Raw genomic sequence first — 16,751 nt, forward strand, 5'->3', positions numbered from 1 at the left:
GGCCGCAAACCCGCCTCGGATTCTGCCATCCGACGAGATGGGCGCACGCTCGGGCTAAAGGAAACATTTCACGCCGTGCGCGCGTCAACGATGGGCTGAATGTTCCCTTGGCGATTAAAAGGCGTAACACGGTTGTGTCATTATTTATTTCCTTACTTTAGAAGTGCACGAATTATTCCACACTCCCCCTCCCTCCTCCCCCGTGAGAGAAAATAAAAACCCCGTGTCATTTTGCGGCCCTTTGTCGATCCGCTGCTGGATGAAGGCCTCCACCATCACATTGCCGCGTGGGTCACTGCGCCCGTTAGAACCTCGACCACGGCAAGGTCACGTGGGTGAACGGTGGAAAGCTCCCCCCCACCCCCCCCCCCCCCACGGCGTTCGGCAAATCGTAGCGCCCTCGGCCTGGCGGCGGCGTGGCACGCGCGACCCTGTCGCAGAGGGTCGCGGTTGGAACCCACGGGGCCGCCCCGGTCAACGCTGCGCTGCAAACGCGTGTGTGTGTGTGTAACGGCGTACGGTGTTTTTTTCTGCAATATTTTGCTGTCTTTTCTTGGATTTTCTGTTTGCACTTAGTCACATATTCACTTAAAGATGTTTTTTGTTCAAGTTTTAGTTTTTTGTTTGTTGCGGTTGCACCCGATTCAAGAGCCGAATGGCTCACAGGGCTCTATACCTAATAAATGAACTTGAACTTGAACGGCGACGCGACCGCGCCATCCGCTTCGAAGTGGACGTCAACGGCGCTGGCGAGAGAGACTCGGTTGGTGGGTGGGGCCATTGAGCAGATTTGCCAAACTCGCAAAAAAAAAACTCTGCGAGCCGCAAACTCTCTTCGATTGCGACGGAACGCAACGGCAGCCATCGCATCGCCCGTCGTACCGGCCGGCAGGCAGGCGAGCAGACTGACGACCCAGGCCACCCTGGCAAACGAGAGCCCCGCCGCGTGTCTGGCGAGTTGTTCACCTCGACGCCAGTGTTGTCCACCCTCAGGGAATTGAATCAATCGCTGCGTCATCTCTGCAACCACCCCCCCTCCTCCACCACTTCCGCTACCCATTCACCACCACCAGCGAAATTTCCCGATTCTGTGTGGGTGAACTCACGTTTTTCCGACTCAAAACTGTCGTGACTGCAAGGAATTCATATTCTGCAGGAATTCATATTCTTTGATTTTGCCGAAAGAACCAAAGAATACTCATTTGTGTCGTGCGTTTAGTTTCGTTTCCTTTCCCCACGCACCTCCCGTCAGCACGGCTGGCAACGAACGGTACGAAAAGAAGTTCAATGTACACACGTGCGCACGCTCGTTTATATTTATATATATATACACACACACGAACGCACTTATCTAAGCGACAGTGACCTGCACACACGTATGCTTGCTCGCTAGCGCGTGCCCAATGTCGAGTCCGTGCAAGCGTTTCCGCGACGAGCGGAGGCAGCGGCGTTGCTGCCGGCTGCGTGTGCAGGCGGTGCAACTGCACCGGGGACTGCAGCTGGGCCCAGCGCTACGAGGAAGAGCGGCGCACGATGAAGCGTTTGTAGTCACAGGACGCCCGCCGGTACGCCTCGCCAGCCACAACGCGCCTTGAAGCATCGCAGCAACAACAGCAGCAGCAGCGACATCGTCATCGTCATCATCATCTCAGACGTTCCAGTGCCCTGCTGCAGTCTGAGCCAAGGCAGACCTCCCCCAGGGAGTCTGAGCCAAGGGGACCCCCTCCCCAGGGAATCTTAGCCAAGGGGACCCCCTCCCCAGGAAAGTCTTAGCCAAGGGGGATCCCCCCCCAGGGAGTCTGAGCCAAGGGACAACCCCCCCCCCCCCCCCAGGCAGTTAGCCCATGGTGAACGCAGCTGCCCTCCAGGGGGCATTTGTCTGCCAGTAGGGGGTCGGTGATGTCCGGGAGAGCAAGACGAGGGGGGGGGCGGCTCCTTCACAGCGTCATGAGGTCCTCTTCTACCTTGACGGCCTCTCCCTCCTTCTGGAAGTGCACGGGGTGGAGCATGTCCCGGGCTCTCCTCAGGATGTTCCTGCTCTGCCTCTACAGCGGCGAGGGGGCACGGGGAGAGAGGGGGGAGGAGAGAGGAGTCGGCACGAGGTGCGAAGGGATCACGACAGACCGCGATGGTCGATCCGGCCAGGTGGCTCCGCAAGCTCCGTTTAGCGCGGTGGGCGACGTGCGGTGCGAAAGAAGTTCAACGTGCATACTCACACAGAGAACCATAGACTCACACAGAGACCCATGGACTCACACAGAGAACCGTAGACTCACACAGAGAACCATAGACTCACACAGAGAACAATAGACTCACACAGAGAACCATAGACTCACACAGAGAACAATAGACTCACACAGAGAACCATAGACTCACACAGAGAACAATAGACTCACACAGAGAACCATAGACTCACACAGAGAACCATAGACTCACACAGAGAACCATAGACTCACACAGAGAACCATAGACTCACACAGAGAACCATAGACTCACACAGAGAACCATAGACTCACACAGTGACACATAGAGAACCATAGACTCACACAGATAACCATAGACTCACACAGAGAACCATAGACTCACACAGAGAACCATAGACTCACATTAATACCCGTAGACTCACATTAACACCCGTAGACTCACACAGAGACCCATAGACTCACACAGAGACCCATAGACTCACATAGACACCCGTAGACTCACACAGAGACTCACACAGAGACCCATAGACTCACATAGACACCCGTAGACTCACACATAGACTCACACAGAGACCCATAGTTTGTCGACCTTTCCACGCACCTCCGATTAGCACGGTTGTCCACGTGCAATGTCCAAGAAGTTCAACATACAAACATACAAACATACAAACATACATATGTACACACATACAAACATACAAACATACAAACATACAAACATACAAACATACAAACATACAAACATACATATGTACACACATACAAACATACAAACATACAAACATACAAACATACATATGTACACACATACAAACATACAAACATACAAACATACATATGTACACACATACAAACATACAAACATACAAACGTACACACATACAAACATACATATGTACACACATACAAACATACAAACATACAAACATACATATGTACACACATACAAACATACAAACATACAAACGTACACACATACAAACATACAAACATACAAACATACAAACATACACACATTCAAACATACAAACATACAAACATACAAACATACAAACATTCAAACATACAAACATACAAACATACATATGTACACACATACAAACATACATATGTACAAACATACAAACATACAAACGTACAAACGTACAAACATACAAACATACATATGTACACACATACAAACATACATACAAACATACAAACGTACACACATACACACAAGGTTGCAAATTCGAATCCTGGTTGGTGGTGTTTGACTCTGGCCACCATCGGCTCTGCGGCTATTAAATGAGAACCACTTCGAGGGGGACGTCAACAGCGGTCGTCTCGTAGACTGACTCGGCCACGCACCATAGAAAGGTGGAATTTTCACCGCTGGCGTCAGGGATGTAGGTGGGAGATTTTTTGTGAATGCCTCAAAGCTCATCTGAGCAACACATCACGCTAAAAAATAAATCATGGTCCAATACTGGCGCCGTGGTGGCTAGGGAATGTTCGATCCCGACCCTGACGCCTGCTGCTGTATATTTGGAGTTTGCGTGTCTCTCTCATCATCATCACCGTGGCTATGAGATGTTATCTTCCTCACCTGACATACAGGAGGTCGTGGGTTCGACGCCTGCTGTATATTTGGAGTTTGCGTGTCTCTCTCTCATCATGATCACGGTGGCTAAGAGATGTTAACTCCCTCGCCTGACATACAGGAGATCGTGGGTTCGATCCCGACCCTGACGCCTGCTGCTGCTGTATATTTGGAGTGTCTCTCTCTTTCCCCTTGGTCGCGTGGATTTTTTTCTCCGGGCCCTCCGGTTTCTCCCTCCACATTTAGAATCAACATCACGGATTTAGAGCATTTGGCCGCTATAATTCCCCACGTGATGATGATAAGCCACTTTCGTTGCGCTGTCATTTGCGATAGCCAGGTGGCTTCTGAAAAAGAGCTACACAGCTCAGTGGGGGCCTTATCTGTTCAAAATGATAAATAGTTTAGCAGTCGTATTGCTCGTGAAAGCCTACGGGGGGTTAAATGCGATGGTTGGTCCGACTGTGTGCGTTTCCGCGGTGTCAAGATCGGCCTCTGTGGTAGGAGGCTCGTGAAGGACGCTACTGGGAAGTTGGAGGCAGTCGCCCTCCAACAACAACGGAGGGCGGAGGAGCGACGCTCACAACAACGAGCGGAGCGCCGGGTGGCTAAAGCACAGCAAGTTGGTACAGTAGGGGGCACAGGTGGTGCATCAGCCAGTCATCTCGTTCATCTCGGTCAGTCGACCCGTGGCACCTGCTGGGTCTGCCCCGTGACCTCCTGCCAGCGGGCGTTCGACACTTCACGTGGCCTCAAGGTGCACTTGGCCTGGCACAAGCGTCGTGGTGACGTCACCGCCACTTAGTGGCGAATGGCGGTTGTTGTTGTTGTTGTTGTTGTTGTTTCCGTGGCGGCGCTGCACGGCTCGGTGATTTTCGGGTCGTACCGCGGCGTTGCTTGGGCATGATGTCCGACGTTTCGGACCGTGCGCTCCAAGCCTCTCGAGGCACCAGCGACGTTAAGATTCACCTTTTTTTCGACACAAAAAAACTAACCTGCAGGCTTCAGACTGACGACGCCTCCGAAGAGAAATTATAGCAACTCTTATATTCTTGGTTCTTTCGGTAAAGTCACATAGAAGAGAAAAAAAAGATATATATATAAAACAATAAAATAACATTTTCTTGCTGTGGATTTCACACCTGATGAGGATTACTTGTGTTGCAGTCAAAACGTCGTGAGAATTTAATTGTTTAATATATATTTTATTATTATTATTTTATTATTTCCCTTCTACGTGACTTGACCGACAGAACCAAGAATATGAATCCCTGCAGTCACGAAAGCTTCAAATCAAAATGTATAACAACTCTTGTTATTCTTTTGTTGGAATGAAATATATATACTCCAAAAAATATATTTTTTTGTTCAACCAATGCGTGCAGGCGAAGGTCCCTCTCCGGAGTTCATCATTAACATTCTCGCTGCGATGCTGTGTGATCTCTCATCACAGATTAAGGACATTGGCAGCTCCCTCCGCTGATGTGTTTTTGATTTGCCCCCCCCCCCCCAATCGCACAAGAAAATAATAATTCACACGCGTCTTTGTAAAAAAAAAAACCCTTTAACCCTGAGGGGGCGGGGGTGGGGGGCATCGATATAATGAGAAAGGGTTCTCATTACTGCTCGTAATTAACTGATTGCAATCGCGGCGATAACGGTGACGGTTAAGAGATGAAAAATAACAGCGGTTTATGGGCGACATTTTTTTCATTATTTCATGTTTTTTTTTCTTTTACGACCGCGTAGGTTGTCTTTATGTTTTCCGATCGGCACGATGTCCGACGTTTTGCTCCAAGTGCTCGCTGGGGGGGGGGGGGGAGCTTCTTCAGGGTCCGAATACAGCTTTATTTAACGTCTCAATAGCCGGTGGATTCCGTCAACGCGACCGCTGGAGGAGGAGTAGAAATTACCAACAAAATTCAGTTCCTGGAGACGTAGCTCCCAGTGCGATGGAGCGGAACGTCGGACATCGCGCGGACCAACTGACAGCGGCACCGCCCGACAACAATGACAACAACAATAAGAACAACACATCTCGCGGGAGTAGGTGTGGAGTTTCATCTATTTTTTTTGAAAGAGAGGGACGATAATGTATTCGTTGGACATCGATGACAACTCGACGTCAGAAAATATACTCGGCTTGATTAGTTTCCCGATGTGATCACAGCTCTTCAGTCCTCGATGTTTCCAGGTGTTATCGGCCAATCCTTTCCCGTTCCGATGACGTACAAGTACGTCATCAGCTGTTCTTCTCATTCCATTTTGATGACGTACGTACGTGGCAAAAATAGCAAGAGTACGTAGGTGTACGTCAAAGGAACGGAATCGAAAAGTTAAACGGCCGTGCGGGAGTGTGTGTGGCACAGTTTTTGCGCCAGCTATCAGAGCGTGTTCGCGTCACTACGGTTCCTTGCGGTGAGTATAAGTGTCTTTAAAAACAACGCCTCGACTTATGCCTCTCTGAGTAAAATAACCGCTGAAACGCCTGCGCGTGCCGAGATTCAGCGGTGAATAGAACAGCATACTTCTTGGTTCTTTCGGTAAAGTCACGTAGAAGGGAAATAATACAATAATAAAAATAAAACATAATAAAATACAATTCTCACGACGTTTCGGCCACAACGCAAGTAGCCGTCCTTAGGTGAAGAACAGGTCTGTCGGAAAAACAGTGTCTGAATGAGCACCACCAATCTTGGCAGCGTATATTTAAGCTGGGTTAGAGGGGGAAGGACGCCTTGACAAAGGAATTTGCATATCGCTGCCAAGCGTGGTGGTGCTCATTCAGACGCTTTCTTTCCGACAGACCTGTTCTTCACCTGAGGACGGCTGCTTGCGTTGTGGCCGAAACGTCGTGAGAATTGTATTTTATTATGTTTATTTTTATTATTTTATTATTTCCCTTCTACGTGACTTTACCGAAAGAACCAAGAAGATGAATCCCTGCAGTCACGAAAGTTTTAAATCGAAATTTTTTTACTTGCTTTTACTTTTATAGTTTTTTTTTTAATATGCCTTCGCTAGCTAATTTATTATAATGCGATTTTGTTTTGTATGGCAATTGCTTTGATTGTTCTTGCGATGTAGTATTTTAACAATGTTTGGTTTTCCCTGTAAAGCATTTAGAATTGCATCTTTTGCACGAAATAGTGCTATCGAAAAACAATGACTTGATCGGCTGATACGAACAAATCACATTTCCCAAAAATGTCCACGTTACAAAACGATCACCATCGCCATGTCGGGATGCCACCTCTCCCACTCACCGCGTCCACCAGATCGGACGACGCCTCCTCCGTCTTCTCCTCCCCCTCGCCCCCCTCCGGTGCCACCACCGCCGGGTTGGACGTCAGCCGGCTCTCCACCATGCGCGCCCCACGGCGGTAGCTCCTACGCTCGGCCCACGCCTGGCGCGACGCGCGGGGGATCACGCCCAGCGGGTTACCGCCGGCCTCCCCCCCCCGCCGCCCCCCCCCCGCGGGGTGCAGATGGTCACGAGGGCCTTGAGCTCGGAGCGGAAGCTCTCGTTGAGCCAGCAGTAGATGAAGGGGTTGTAGCAGGTGCTGCTCATGGCCAGCCAGTGGAAGGCGAAGTAGATGCCGTTGTTGGTCTGGATGGCCTGGGTGGAGAGCAGCACCACGTAGCAGTTGAGCGGGAACCAGCAGACGGCAAAGACCACCACCACGAGCATGAGCATCTTGATGGTCTTCTTCTTCTTGCGCCGGTGGGCCACGTACTGCTCGGTGGTGACGTCGCCGATGGCGTTGCGCAGCCACAGCTTCTTGGCGACGGTCACGTAGGCCACGGAGACGATGAGCAGCGGCAGCACGTAGAGCAGCACGAAGGTCGCCTGGTCCAGGGCCTTCCACACCACGTCGGCCGGCTCCGGGAACGACAGCACGCAGAGGCTCCTGAAGTTGCCCTTGCTGGGAGAGAACGCGCGCACGCTCGGTTTGTCACTCGTTCGCTCGCTCGCTCAATTTCGTTGCGAACTCGTTCGCTCGTCCGCCTGTTTGGCGAGCGGCCAGTCGAATTTTGGGGTCGCCGCCAGGTTCTGAGCGCGGGCCGCTAACCCGCCGGGCTAGCGCTCCGTCCGCTGCGGCTTGTTGTACACAGCAACAACAGCAACAGCCGCAATTCGAAACCACGGTGCCTGTGCCAGGCCAGGTGCACGTTGAGGCTACCACGTGAAGTGTCGAAGGCTCGCTGGCAAGAGGTCACGGGGCAGACCCAGCAGGTGCCACGGGTTTGTAATAAAGCTCGTTGAGACGACTTCTGGAATCCGTCTTTTATTCAACTTGTTTACAGCTTTTCCTTCACGCTGCTGACAGGCAGCGTGAGAGGGACAGATAGCGAGAGAGACACACTGCCACGTGGCAACCCGGAGCCCCGCTCCCGTGTGGCCCCTTTCCTCTGTTCGTTCCCGTTCTGACCACGTGTCATTCGTCTCCACCCCTATTTAATACCCGGGTCACGTGGTACGTTTCCCCCAATCCTGGCTAGCCTCCATGGAATATTCTAGGCCCCCTCGTAAGCTGCCGGGACCACGCCCCTGACTCATCTCCCCATTGGCTGTGGCCAAAGCCAGCAGAACCAATCCCCTACTTCCAGCTGTCACCTTTCCATTACGTCAGGGCCACGCCCCTAGGCTTCCCCCCATTGGCTATAGACCAGGACCGGCAGAGCCAATCATCATGACAAGTTGTGATACGTCATTGAGCCTGATATATCCACACATTACAGGTTGACTGACTGAGATGGCTGGCAGATGCACCAGCTGTGCCCTACACAGGTATAGGCAAACATCAACCCCATATAGCAGTAACAGACTGTTGGGGCAAGTGGCGATGATTAACATCGCACCAGGTACTCATTTAAGGCTGAGTTGACCTAGCGTGGGCCCAGTTCTGGTTCAGTATGTCACTGGTGCTGGTGGCTGTGAGCGGCTTCCTAGCGTGGTGCATGAACTGCTACACTCCCGATCCCCGCTATTATCATTATAATACACAACACGCAGCGTTGCACAAACAGATACATAATTCATCACATCGCCATGTATTTTCTTTAAGTGTATATTGAAGGCGATTGAGTATTAGAGAGAGAAAGCAAAACACAATTTCTTGCCTTTTAAAAGGAAAAAAAAAAACCGAGCATCAATAAGCAGCCGCTATCGAGGAATAAAAAAAATAAATTGCTCTTTCCATTTCATGAAAATGATATGACAGTGAAAAAAAAACGTTAATCTCACGCACAGCGCTGAGGCGAAAGGCAAAAAAGTTTCCCTCCGTTTCTCTGAAATCCGCTGAGAGTCAATCGGTCCCCAAGGCGAAAGTCTACGCCGCGATTCACGCCACGAAGCTGCCAGACCCGAGATCGATTCCCCCGCACGCGACCAATAACAGGGGGCGATATATTGGAACTGGTCTTGCGCTTCCCCTAGATCGACTCAGCCTTAAATCAGTACCGCACCTGGAGCAGTGTGTTGGGGGAGACAAAGGCGGCCGGGCGTGGTGCTGGGTCACCCACCCGCTCATTTTGCTGTGTCGGCCTTCGTAGGTGCTACTTGCTACCAGCACTTGCCCCAACGGTCGGGTAAAGTCTACACGGGGGATTTGTACCTTTGCTATATACGTACAGCAATACCCCGATTGACGTCTCCGCCTTTGACGTCGTTTCTCAAACTACGTCGTCGCTTTAATGATGAACACCGCCGCTGCACGACTCGCTCTCACGTCGCTCACAGCCTCGTCCCCTTCTTCCTCGTTATCCATTGCCTCTCAGCCTCCACCACCACCCAGAGGTCGCAAACGGGTTTTGATTCCGTACCCGTAACCGGCCGCACCACGGTCGCAAACGGGTACCCGTACCCGGCCGGGTATGGGTAGCCGTACGCTACCCGTATCCGTACCCGACCCGAAATGAGTGACAAACGGTTACTCACCGGTGAATCACGGCCTACCCGTACCCAGCCGCACCAGGGTCGCAAACGGGTACCCGTACCCGTACCCGTACCCGGCCGGGTACGGGTAGCCGGGTATCGGGTTGGGTACGGGTATTGGGTACCCGGTTGCGAACTCTGCCACCACCACCACCTCGACCGCTACCCTGAAAACCGCTTCGATTCACGTCGTTTCAATTATTCGTCATAACGCCTTCCAGGAACGCATCCCTCGACGTAAACCGGGGAGGGGAGGGGCATTGCCTTTTATGCAGTTGTCAGGATGTGTAACTATCAGTGTTCGAATTTCTGTGCTTGAACAGAAGGGGTTATCCATAATATAGTTTTTTTGGGTTAGATCGTGTAAATATAAACGTGTCGTTAAACCCCTCCACCACCCGACACAGCCGACTAGTAAGGTTTGACACGTAAACAGAACGTGGCCAATTCGTCACTAGTACAGCACTAACCGGTGTGTTGGAGAGCAAATCCACAACATTTACCGGTGTGCTGTACGAGTAACGAGTTGCCACGTTCTGTTTACGTGACAGACCTTAATAATTGGCTGTGTCGGGTGGTGGCGGGTTTAACGACACATTTATATATTTACGCGATCTAACCCAAAGACCTCTATTATGGATAATATTTAGTCGCGAAAGTTTGCTACTCCGTGTTAAACAGAAGGGGTTTATGTTGTTTTTTAGTTTTTTGAGCCGCCTCTCTCTAGCAATCGAGTTGGATATTTTATTTAGCCCTCGTTGAGGCAGCCCTTTCATTGCGAGGTCAACCCACTCAGCGTGTTCATGCAAAATCAGCGCTTGCGGAATTGCAGCCCCCTCCGACAAAGAGCGGCCACTTAAGAAAACACGAGTCACACAGAACCGCCTTGCAGCGTTTCGGAATAATATTATTTTCGGAAATGCGCAAGTCCAAAAACGTGGAAGGATACACACCACGTGGGCACTACTGCGGAAAGATCAAAGTAGAGTTCTAGATTTGAAGCTTTCGTAACTGCAAGGATTCATAATCTTAGGTTTTTTCGGTAAAGTCACGTAGGTAAAAAATTTAAATTAATAAAAGTAAAATATAAATAATATAAAAATCACGACGTTTCGGAGGCAACACAAGCTTCCGTCTTCAGGTGGAACCGTCACAGCACGCTTGCTGTATCTTACTTGATACAGCAATCGTGCTGTGACGGTGAATGAACCGAAACAGTCAGTCTGCTGGACCCGAGTCATCAACATGGGTGGAGGAATCAATGAGGCCCGTTCACAGGAACAGCAACCATAGTAGCAGCGATATCAGAGTGGATCTTCAGGGGCTGGTCAACGTGCTCGTCGGCTATGCCAAGCTCGCCATTTACAGGGCGAGAATGGTGGCCCTGGAGGGGAAACGTCCGGCCAGCAGCCTGGGCATCTTCCGCGCTCTGGTCGGAGCCAGGGTGTGTGGGCTGGAGTTCCGCCATGCGCGGCTGACCCACGCCGTGCCGGCCTTCAAGGAGCAGTGGGCGATGGAGGAGGCCGTGTGCTCGGTGGCAGATGACGGGGAGCTCTGCATGCTGATATGAGCTACCCGTCGGAGGCCATTGGACTGCGAGAAGGGCTGCGTGCAGAACGAGAGAGTGAGCGAGAGAGTGAGCGAGAGAGTGACCGAGAGAGTGAGCGAGAGAATGAACGAGAGAGTGAGCGAGAGAGTGACCGAGAGAGTGAGCGAGAGAGTGAACGAGAGAGTGAGCGAGAGAGTGAGCGAGAGGTGGGGGTTTACATAAAGCAAAGTTATAAAAAAAAAAAAAATTACGAAATGATGAACGAAGCAAAGTGCCGAATACACCGAGCATCTTCTTGTTTCCACTGATCGTGAAAAAGAAAAGAGACGGACTGACCATCGTTGAGTAAGTGACTCGAATGCTGTTTCCAGGGTTGGGCGATTCAGGGCATGCGGTGGCTGGGAGACCGCAGGCTGCGTCACGCTTCCTCGCCTCTGCGGAAGAGGCCACTTCGTGCGGTCCGCAGCGCAGAACCTTTCTAAGCAATCCGCGTGCTCACGCCATTCACCCCGGATATAAGACCCTGGCGGGCCGGCTTGAATTTACAAGCAGCCAGTGGCCTAATTTGGAAGAAACTCCCAACGGCCCGCACGCCCGCACGCCCGCTTCTACAACGTAGCAACGTTGCTTCCGACCGCACACATTCGCAGGCCGATGCTGCATTTCAGAATGTTCAATTAGGCTGCAGGAAGGAGGAATCCGATAAACTGCGAAGATCTCTTCTCACAGATGTCCAGTATGGGGTGAGTTACAACAACAACAACAGCAACACAGGACAAACATCGAAAACGATAGGAGTGCACGAAAGAGGAAAAGGGTAAGCCAGTTATTAAAGACGAATACACAATATGCGCATTGTACAAGTCTCATTTATCAAGCGTGTGCAAGGCAGCAAAGGAGCGGTCCATAAATGACGTCACGCGATTTTGGACCCCCCCCCCCTCGTCACACAGCGTCACAAGAAGTCAGACCCCCTCACAAAGCTCTGCCCCCCCCCCCCCAAAACCATATTTCCATTTTGAAAATAAAACATGCTTCAAATCGCTTTAAACTATTGTCATTGTCGTGCGTATTTAACGTGGCACTGCACTCTGATGTTGTAGGAGTGTTGTTATAACAAGTAGTGTTGTTATAACAATTCTATATTTATTTAAAGCTGCGCATTTTGATGTGAAGTCACATTTCTCAACCCCCCCCCCTCGTCACACATCGTCACAAATGTCTGACCCCCCCCCCTAGGTGCGTGACGTCATTTATGGACATCCTCAAAGACAAGAACAAAGCATATTCTTAGGTTTTTTCGGTAAAGTCATGTAGGTAAAACATCAAAATTAATGAAAATAAAATAAAACAAAAATCACGACGTTTCGGAGGCAACACAAGTCTCCGTCATCAGGTGGGACCGTCACAGCCGAATTAGCTGCATCAAGTGAGGCAATGATTCAAGATGTAATCCCTTATAAGCAAGTTGAAGAGGGATTACATATTGAATCATTGCCTCACTTGATGCAGCTAATTCGGCTGTGACGGTCCCACCTGATGACGGAGACTTGTGTTGCCTCCGAAACGTCGTGATTTTTGTTTTATTTTATTTTCATTAATGTTGATGTTTTACCTACGTGACTTTACCGAAAAAACCTAAGAATATGAATCCTTGCAGTCACGAAAGCTTCAAATCTAGAATTAAGAACAAAGCAGCCCCCCAGACCACGCCGAGATACCACCACGCATGAGCAGTCCCTCGACAAAATGGTGCGTTCACATTGAGCTATCGATAATAGCCACAGGTAATCCTCCAAATTACTAATCACATTTGCAAATGTGACTGCTCGCCGCATCCAGCACCGATCTTCTGCCGCGGGATGTGTTTTTGCAGGAAGATTTACAACATTACGGGAGGAAACACTCCGTAGCGTTGGAGGTGCTGAATGTGTCTTGAGATGCATCAGGACAGTTGCCACAGGGGGGGGGGGTCCCCTTGGCTTGGACTGCCATAGGGCCACGCTGTGCGTTGAGAGGAGGCGTTGGGTGCTTTTGAGCTACAGGCACCCTATGAATGCAAACCTTTCATCCCAATACTCTTTGGTTCTTTCGGTAAAGTCACGTAGGTATAAAACAAAATAAATCACGACGTTTCGGGCGCAACACAAGCGTCCGTCATCAGGTGATTTATTTTATTTTTCTACCCACGTGACTTTACCGAAAGAGTATGGATTCCTGCGGTCACGAAAGCTTCAAATTAAGACTTTCATCCCAATGTCGGCGTTTCTCCAAGACGCTGTCTTCCCGACAGACCTGTTCTTCACCTGAGGACGGCTGCTTGCGTTGTGGCCGAAACGTCGTGAGAATAATTTTATGATGTTTTATTTTTATTAATTTATTATTTCCCTTCTACGTGACTTTACCGAAAGAACCAAGAAGAGGTTTCTTCTCCAAGTAGTTCGATGTTTCGCGAGCGCAAACAGACGGAGGCAATAAAAGCACGCCTTTGACTTGCCGGGAAATGACGGATGATAAAACGCCTTGCAGGAATGATGCTGCAAGAGTCGAGGGCCTCGAGACAAAATGAGCAAAACAAAAGTGGCGAGCCAACAAGTTGACGAACGGGCCAATGCGCACCGCATCTCCCTCGCGAACGGTTGGGCTACGTTACGGTGCAAAGGAAGTTCAACAAACACGCATACAATGGGCCGTGAAATACGCAAGCCAAAGTGGGGCCTTGTGGCCGACAATGACATGAGAGAAGCCTCGTTCATCCCGCAGTAGATTGAGACGGGGCTGTAAATTAACGTCAATACGGTTTAGTGATTAATATTTTAAACTACGAACACGTGTCAGACCCTCTGAATTGTAATCCATTTAAGTGGTTTCAAAAGTGGGCAGTCACTTTGTCCAGAAAATTATAAACACGGAGTAAATATTCCAGTGGATCGTGGTATGAAAGCAGATGCATAATTAAATCTGTTGTTTTGTTTCTGTGTTCATATGGAAAGTTTCGCACGCGCGATTTGCATGTGTAACGCAACGTACTTTTATGCCCGCCGGTCGCCCGCCTTTATCGCTCACAATTTCCACGACAAAAGCCCCACGCAGGGTTACATTTCATGAACCGTGAACAACGCACTTTGAAACCCCCCTCTCTTTCATCTCGCACAATAGAAAAGCTCTTCGAGCATGGCGTCTGTTAATTTGCCCCGATGTTCATTCGCGAAAGGCGCACGGGCAGGTAGTGGCAAAGGTGCTGCGCTGCAAACGCTCGCTGCCGCCACTGCTGTTATTGAAGGGGGCCTCGACTAGAGGGAGCTGTGTATTTTGGCCTACTCTTCCACGTTCGTCAAACCTGCGTCTGCCATCCAGAATATTCACTGTAAAACCATCTGCAGTGTACACACACACACACACCTGCTGCGAACGATGTTGTGGAGGGAGACCATTTGTATTTTCAGCTTAGCCAAAAAATATTTGATCATCGATTTTTTCGTTTCAGAGGCTTGTAAAATACATCGTGGAAAACAAGGAAAACATCCATGTTGTGATGTTGTCTGAGGCTGAGTTGACCTAGGGGAGGCCCGGCACCAACACATCGATGCTACTGCTGTTTCGACATCTGTGGAAAAGAGCTTCACCACTCATCGGATTCCTCCTCCAGTATAAAAAAAGGAATTCTGATTCTGATCGTTTGTACCCCTCCCTGAAAGTTTTTTCAACGTATTATTGTTCTGAATATATTCGAAGCTATGTATTTTGGCCGAGAAATCAATCAATAAAAATGTATATATATATGCAGTTGCAAGGACCTGTTCAGATATCGCCCATCACCTAGGCCAGGCATAGCAACCGGAATCGAATTTTGGTTGCTGGGTTCCTTAGCGCTTAGCGCCAAACAACTGCCCCGCTGTCTCACACGATATCCCACTCATCAGTCGAGGGAATTTGACCGCGTATGCACGTGCATCGCTGTCATGTCTTAGAAAAAACCCCCCACAAAAACCAAACGGCTCTATTACAAATGCAATTATCACCTGGCGTACCATGTCCGTATCTCGCGAATTATCCTTCAATTAAATTAAACGTGTGTAAACACACACCCACATGCCTCGGAGATGAGGTGGAAAGCCTCGAATTTTTTTTGCGCGAACGGGTGCAATTGTTTTGTATAGAGTAGACAATTAAAATCTCGCGTTCGCGCATTTTGGAAGCGCTCATCAATACGGAGAGAGGATGATCGAAAACTCCACGACCGGATTTAAAAGAGGTTGGTCCTATACATGAGTCACGGGCATTAAAATTCAACTCACGCGAGAAAAGAAATCCATTCCTGCTCTGATAGGTGAGTAACAATCCTTCAGCAGACGTCACTGGGTCGTGAAAAAACAGAGACAAATGTCTTATTGTGACACGTATACATTTGTCCAGAAGACGAATGGCTATCCAAAATATAGGGCAAAGTGTCCCTGGAATGCTCTATTTACGAACAATCCTTTTCATTTTATTCTGCCATGTGCCTGCTACCTGGTTGAAAACTCGTTTCTTTAAGGACTCCTTTTTGTGTGTCTAGTTTGTTGTCCTTCCCCCGTATCTCCCACGAGCACGCTTTGAGTGACGTACGTCTGCGAAAAAAGTTCAACGCACGTACGCACGTGCGTTCGTATCGTTCAGAAACACGGTCACGAACGAGACAAATACATGGGAGTTAAAAACATTGTTTGAACAAAAACTTAAAAGTGCGCCAAAGCAGCACAGAGAGACGCGCGGCTTTCAATTACACGTGGATTGGCAGAACGATGATCAGAGTTTTAGAGATCGCACGCTGACCCCCGGGGTTCAAGGAGGCGTTCAAACGTCTCGGCAGACTCGGGAAGGACGCGAATTGCTGGCCGGGCCGATGGTCACGTGGAGCGATGGAGCGATGATGGAGTGATGGTGGAGTGATGGTGGAGTGATGGTGGAGTGATGGTGGAGTGATGATGGAGTGATGGTGGAGTGATGGTGGAGTGATGGTGGAGCGATGATGGAGTGATGGTGGAGTGATGGTGGAGTGATGGTGGAGTGATGGTGGAGCGATGATGGAGCGATGGTGGAGTGATGGTGGAGTGATGGTGGAGTGATGGTGGAGTGATGGTGGAGTGATGGTGGAGCGATGATGGAGTGATGGTGGAGTGATGGTGGAGTGATGGTGGAGTGATGGTGGAGTGATGGTGGAGCGATGATGGAGTGATGGTGGAGTGATGGTGGAGTGATGGTGGAGTGATGGTGGAGTGATGGTGGAGTGATGGTGGAGCGATGATGGAGTGATGGTGGAGTGATGGTGGAGTGATGGTGGAGTGATGGTGGAGTGATGGTGGAGCGATGATGGAGTGATGGTGGAGTGATGGTGGAGCGATGATGGAGTGATGGTGGAGTGATGGTGGAGTGATGGTGGAGTGATGGTGGAGCGATGATGGAGTGATGGTGGAGTGATGGTGGAGTGATGGTGGA

At 49.8% G+C, this 16,751-nt stretch overlaps 1 protein-coding gene across 1 annotated transcript in view; it reads right to left on the reverse strand.

The window, feature by feature from the left end:
- Window positions 1-1,857: 1,857 nt before the first annotated feature.
- LOC144950082 (G-protein coupled receptor 83-like) overlaps window positions 1,858-16,751 on the reverse strand; it is a 39,715-nt gene continuing 24,821 nt past the window's right edge. The window contains 3 exon segments of the mRNA XM_078880102.1: window positions 1,858-2,045; window positions 7,053-7,247; window positions 7,250-7,712. Coding sequence (XP_078736228.1) covers window positions 1,938-2,045; window positions 7,053-7,247; window positions 7,250-7,712 — 766 coding nt within the window. The 3' untranslated portion in view covers window positions 1,858-1,937.

This window comes from Lampetra fluviatilis, chromosome 56 (assembly GCF_964198595.1).
Source record: "Lampetra fluviatilis chromosome 56, kcLamFluv1.1, whole genome shotgun sequence".
Classification (NCBI taxonomy): domain Eukaryota; kingdom Metazoa; phylum Chordata; class Hyperoartia; order Petromyzontiformes; family Petromyzontidae; genus Lampetra; species Lampetra fluviatilis.